The 7,050-nt window shown below is 32.6% G+C and overlaps 1 protein-coding gene across 1 annotated transcript in view; it reads left to right on the top strand.

The window, feature by feature from the left end:
• Positions 1–663: 663 nt before the first annotated feature.
• The window catches only part of LOC127737205 (uncharacterized), a 544,729-nt gene continuing 538,342 nt past the window's right edge, over positions 664–7,050 (top strand). Inside the window, exon 1 of the mRNA XM_052247737.1 lies at positions 664–919. Coding sequence (XP_052103697.1) covers positions 703–919 — 217 coding nt within the window. The 5' untranslated portion in view covers positions 664–702. The remainder of the gene's footprint in view (positions 920–7,050) is intronic.

Here is a 7,050-nt window from a genome sequence, read left to right as displayed (position 1 = left end):
AAATCTTTCAAAATCATAAAAATAAAAAGTATATCCAAAATGTAAACATGGAAAACAGCAAAATTATCATTAGTACACGAAGATATATAAAATTTCCAAAATGATTGTGATGACTTAAATGTGAACTTTGAATAAATACGAAGATGTGGTATGATTGACAAAGAGGCAACTTTCCACCAGAGACTAAATAACGTGGGAGCTAGTAACTATGTGTTACCGTACATCCTTCAACAATGATGAAAACCCATAGCATATACCAACTACTCCTTTACAAATCTGTTGTTCAATATATTGACAAGATCTACCAAATATGAATATAACTCAACCATCAATTGGCTCCACATTAGGAGTTAGTGCCCTTTAAAATTGTATGAACTCTTAATATGTATTTGGATATCATTTACTTTCTTATATGCAAAATACACTTCAAGGAGATGAATAAAAATATGAGGAACTATACATTAAACATCCAAAAGATCTGTTCAGACATTTCAATTCATTTATATTTTATTTTACAGTAAATATACCAGATTTCAAAGTGGTTTTCTTCATGTGATGGACGCCAAGCAAGATTTAATCCAACTTAAATGCCAGGAATTATTGTCATATAGTGAATAACTATGATTTGAAAGTTTGTAATTAATATCTTTTGCTGGATAGAATTCTGTCAATAGTAAGGAAAGGAATAAAGGAGACTTAACTATGGCATCCCTTTCTGTAGAGGAAGAAAACTATGTTCGAATGAGTTTGTTATTAACTGGAATTTCTCCTCGTGCAGCTAGAACTTTCTTTGATAGTGAATTTGCTCCAGCATGTTTAGATGCTACAATAAAGAAGGAGTATAACAAATTGCTTGACTTAAAAAAGAAGCATAGAATCAACCAATCACAGTGGAACCTTCTGTGTCCTAGATTTCCCGGTAAGTACTGAAATTTTTATTTCATAATAAAATGTTTCCCTTTCCTAGATTCCCAAAAAGTATAAACAAAACTGTGCTTTATCATGTTTATATATATTGTTCATAGCCAAACCTTCTGTTTCAGAACGCATTATGGTATACCGTTGCCTGTCCATGTCAATCTGTCTGTCCTTCCTTTCATTCCTCCCTCTGTATATCCCGAAATTGATTTCAGTACTCTAACTTTAGTTAGCCTGAACCAAATGTTATGAAATTTATACAAAATGCTTATTACCACAACAAAATTGCTCAAGTTTTAATTGGCCTGGCATCCCTTTTACAAATGTTTTATAGCTCTAGATTTATGCCCCTTTACCCTCTCTAACCTTAGTTTGCCTCAGCCAAATGCTATGAAACTTATGCACAAAGCTTAAAACAACAAAATAATCCCAATCAAGATTGAATTTTGGTGGCGTCACTTTTACTGTTTTATTTAGAGTTATTGCTGAATTTTGAGTTTCTGTTCTCTAACTTTAGTTTGCCTCAACAAAATGATAGAAAACTTAAACACAATGCTTATAACTTAAAAACACACAGTATGTTTGAATGTTGGTGGTGTCATTTTTACATTTCTAGAGTTATGTTTAAGTTGACGAAAAGATATGTGAGGAAACTAAATAGAAGTATTTTTGAAAAGTTTTATTCTGGAGTGTTGATTTTTACATCCCAGATAGGGCAAAATTTTACAAAATCGTACAGATTTCAACCAAATGTAGATATAGTTTTTTATGCCCCCCTTCCGAATTTTTCATTTCCGTTTTGTAACTTAAATTAGCCTCAACCAAATGTAATGAAACTTATACTTAATGCTTATTACCACAATAATACATATCAATTTTGAATTTTGGTGGTGTCACTTTTACCATTCTAGAGTCATCATATGTCCCTTTAAAAATGAAAAAAAATGATGAATTTTTCGTTTCTGTTCTCTAACTTAAGTTAGTCTCAACCAAATGTTATGAAACTTATATACAATGCCTATTACCACAACATACAGATCAAGTTCGAATTTTGGGGGTGTTCAAGAATTATGCTCTTTACAAATGGAAAAATTGCTGAATTTTCGTTTCTATTCTTACGGTTCTCTAACCTAAGCTTTCCTCAACCAAATTTTTTGAAACTTAAACATAATACTTATTACCACAAAACTCAGATCAAATACAAATTTTGGTAGAGTCACTTTTACCGTTCTTCGGTTATGTCCCTTTATAATTTTATATGATATGCAAGCAAGGGCATCATCTGTGTTCCATGGACACATTCCCCTTTTATTTCACAATTGTCTGTAATTACATTAATTTAAGCTAGAACCTATATATATCCCCCTCCCCCTCCTCAAATCACACTTATCTGAATATGATACGAAAAGTGATACACAAATTGTGTTTATTTGATTATCTTATCAAGCATCATGAAACCATATTGCCACATTCCATAAAAAGCGTTAATAGGTCTAATGATAAAAAAAAGTACAGAATTCAAAAGAAATAGTAGCAGCTTGGTTTATATTCTTGTTCCTGGCTTTTAGATTTGTTAAACATGTTTGCGAGCATGGTGAGTGCTAGTTAACCTCCTTTGAATAGATAGGTTAAACATGTTTGTGAGCATCTTGAGCCCCAGTTACCCGCCTCTGAATAGTGGTATTAAATTTGTGGTAATTTTTTTTCAAAACTGTTAAATTTATGTTCCTTTGAATCGCTTATTCACAACTGTAATCAATGAACATGATGGCCTCACAATACAATTTTTAAGTAAGAATATTTCCAAGTATTGATTTGGTTAAAAATGTATTAATTAACAAACTTGCTATTTGCCTTTACTTTTATTATCTTTATTACTTATTGTATTTTCTAGATGTACCAGATTCTAAAACATTCGATGTGACTTTGATGATATTATTACTGAGGAACTTGACTCCAATGACCCCTCCTCTTTGTGGATTTGACCGTCTACCTTCTGCAATGGAAACCACACCAGCTGCAGACTTCACAAGGATCAAACACTACAGGAATTACCTGGCTCATTTGAATGATGGCAAACTAGACACAGGGTTCTTCAATACTGCTTGGAATGATATAACTAAAGTATGTATATACATATTCTGTAAATATACTGAAGAGATGAGTAGACGTTCATTTCTGTACACTTAAAAATACTTTGTGTATTGTGTCTAGATGTCCTTGTTTAATTCACGAGAAGGTAACACCTCCCGAAACGACAGATGATTTTATATCAGCTATAATTGAATAAGGGGATAAGGCATCTGCTCAAAGCTAGGCAGTTTTATTGTAGAAGTATGAAGTAAAAAGTACATGTTCCAGCCCAAGCCGGGAAGGAAGTAAAGAATTAAATCTATTCTAAAATTGTTAGGTTGATTTTCTAGGCACTTTATATACATTATGTACATATAGAAGTCTATAAAAGTTTGGGAAAGCATCTTGGATAAAGGAACTAAATGTACATCATCCTAACGGCATTAATAAGAAATACTGACAGTTTTATTTTTCACTCATTTTGAAATGTAAATATACACAGTCACGTATATTTGAGTATCGAGTTTTGTTTTATAAATATACACAGTCACGTATATTAGAGTATCGAGTTTTGTTTTATATTATGATGTTCAAGATTTTAGATTAGATCAATAGACCAAAACTTACCTGTATTACTAAGCTATTCTACATATACAATCAAAATTGTTAAAACTATTGACACTGACGAAGGCTATTTGTTAAGCCGAAATATTTGTCAACACGATTTAATAACAACGTATAATACCATTTTATATAAGTACTGTTGTGCAAATCTTTAGATTTATATTATGTATATATATATGTAGGACTCAAATTTATGGTGGGTTCCAAATCTATGGCAGATTCCTAATCTATGGCAAATGAGACGTTACTTTAAATTGTGTAATTTTCAGGGGGAAAGAGTAACATATAACGTCACATACGCCATATTACATCGTCGCCGTCGCTAACGATGGCTGAACTCATAGATTTGATCACCATTCCAGATGAAGTTATTTCCCTCTGCATCAATGTGCGGATTGTTTAAAGAAAGATGTGACCTATTATCCGGAAGAGGGTCAAAATGTGATGTATTGTCAGAATACCGCGATGAATAAGGGCGCCGTATATTTTAGAAAAGGAGTTGTAGTAAATATTTTACCGTCTACCGCTGGCAAAGTTTATAACATGATAGACAAAATAACCGGATACCAATTTGATTTAAATCGTCATCAAATAAAAGAGTTATAAACGATGAAATAAATATTATGTGAAAATTCAAACTGTTCATTTTTATTAATTTTATTATGTATACGGGACACATCATGATTAGGTTGAATTATGGAAAGTTTATTTCACAAATGTTTATAGACCTTTCCACTGGTTTAAGACGAGTCATTGGTCGTATATGTACTGCTTTGTTTTCCATTTGCATAACATTTGACATAGATATGGAAACAACAAAAATCCGCCATAGATTAGGAAATTACAAAACTTGCCATAGATTAGGATTGTAAAAAATCTGCCATAGATTTGGGATGGCATGATGTCACATTTGCCATAGATTTTGAATCTGCCATAGATTTGGAACCAACCATAGATTTCATGCCTTTATATATATATATGTATATATCTATCAAGATTCATTTAGCAATGGTTATCCGATTCAAGTCTCCTGTTGGAAGATATCTGAAACAAAATTACAAAAAAACATATTAAATTCAATTTGCCTTATAAAAACGGGAGCGTAGCTATAATCCGACAATCCGAATTTCCGACAGTCCAGTAGTCCGACAGTCCGATAGTACTAAGTTCCGAAAATCCGACAGTCCGTCAACCCGACAGTTCGATAGTCCGACACGAAGCCGTGCTGCTGCAAAGGATGATCTCGTCTACATATAAGCTTATTAGCATATTGCCGAAACGGGAGCAGTGTTTTAAACTTAAAGAGTTGAACGTGTTGTAATGCATTTGTTTTGATAACTTGAATAGGAATAGTGTCATAATGTTATATTTTCAAGATGCAGTAACACTTTCAGAAGATTTTTTATAGTTCATGATTTGGAATGAAATCTCGATAAATTGCGTCTACTTTTATATAATCAAAATAATACCTTATCATAATAAATGATCTTGTATGGCAATATAAATTGCTGTACAATCTAGTCTTTTTTGGGTTTAATTGCCAAACCTGAACTTTTTGCTGATAAATGATAACAGTTTCACTTCTATGTACATTATGATATGGACATAAGCATTCCTAGTCATAGAGTCATCACGACATGACACAAATTATGTGAAAAAGATCAGAATGAAGATGGGCAATGACATGGAGACAGTATTTATTCACACACAGCAGACAAAGAACATGGTGGTTAAGACCGATGGCTGCAATGCTGACAATTTAAAAAACGGAAAGGCCTTTATTAAAAAACAATGCATTTTATTTTATAGCAATACAAATACACTACCCAAAACTTTATTTAGATTTACTCAACACGAAAACCGTTGTCAGAATGTCAGAATGTCACTTTATTTTGAAACAATGGAAAAAAATATATATTCATAGCAATTTTCTAACCGATTTATTCAATACAAAAAATGTTTGCAGAATGTCAATTTATTATGAAATAATGAAAAAAATATGTTAAGGTTCCGAGGAACCCAGTGTCTTGCCTACTTTGTGGAGCTAATAAATGTTTTATAAACTTTAACTGCAGATTGTATGTAATGTTAACTGGAAGAAAACTACGTACATAATTAAGTAACATACAAAAAAAAAGGAAATATATTTTTACAAAATTTCCTTCTAGATACTAGCTTTTGACCATAAACAAGGTACTAGTTTGGTAGATATCCAGGATTGTTTTCAAAATTTTAGAAACTTTAACTGCAGATTGTATGTAATATTAACTGGCAGAAAAACTATGTCCATTTATAATAGAATACGGATAAACAGGAATTTTTTTTTTACAAAATTTATTTCTTGATACTATCTTATGATCATAAACAAGCTTCTGTCCAAGTTTGGTAGAAATCAAGGATAGTTTAATAAAGTTATTAAAATTTCAAAAAACTTTAACTACAGAGTAAATATCTGTGGACGCCGCCGCCGACGACGCCGAAGACGGAATGTAGGATCGCTATGTCTCGCTTTTTCGACCAAAAAAAAGACTCGACAAAAATGAATTTTGGTTAGTGTATTGATATATATATATATTTTTATCATTGTTTCATAATAAACCAAACCAAAGGTGTAGGGTCTGAACAGACTTTTGGCAAGAAAATGTAGGGTGTGAAAGTGAAAGGGGGCAAACGTGTTTTCCGTGGATTCCGTTCATTTGCGGTTCGTATGGGATTATTGTAGTCCAAATAATTATGACGTCTTGAAAGGCTTTTTTATTTTTTTTCTGTGACGCCATCCTAGCCTTTCAAGACGTCATAACTAGTTGGACTAGAATTATTGCAGCCCTGTACAAGACGTCATACTGACTGATTTGATAATTTTCTGTGTGAAAAAATATACCAATTTACCAACTTTCCATGTCTTTATAGGCATATTTTTTCAGAGAAGAGCAACCGCGCGCGCGTCGGACTATAGGACTATCGGGCTGTTGGAATATAGGACTGTCGGACTAATGGGCTGTCGGACTATTGGGCTGTCGGATTATAGGACTGTGGGATAATTTAATAGATCTGACCACCATAAAAAAAATGTTATACACAATTGTAAAATTTAATCATGGTTCAGTGACAACTGGGAAAAAATGTATAGTATTCTGAATTTCTCTCTTATGAGTAATATGATATCTATATTTGGTATGTGGGTACCTTGTAAGGTCCTCATGCTGCCAGACTGTGTTCACTTGACCTCGACCTCATTTCATGGATTAGTGAACAAGGTTAAGTTTATGGGTCAAGTCCATATCTCAGATACTATAAGCAATAGGTCTATTTATTTGGTTGTATGGAATGATTGTAAGGTGTACATGTCCAACTGACAGGTATCACTGACATTGACGTTATTTTCATGGTTCAGCAGTTTTAGTTAAGTTTTTGTGTTTTGGCTTGTTTTTCTAG

The sequence above is a fragment of the Mytilus californianus genome, unplaced genomic scaffold, assembly GCF_021869535.1.
Source record: "Mytilus californianus isolate M0D057914Y unplaced genomic scaffold, xbMytCali1.0.p SCAF_4, whole genome shotgun sequence".
Lineage (NCBI taxonomy): Eukaryota > Metazoa > Mollusca > Bivalvia > Mytilida > Mytilidae > Mytilus > Mytilus californianus.
This window is presented reverse-complemented; position numbering and strand designations above follow the sequence as displayed.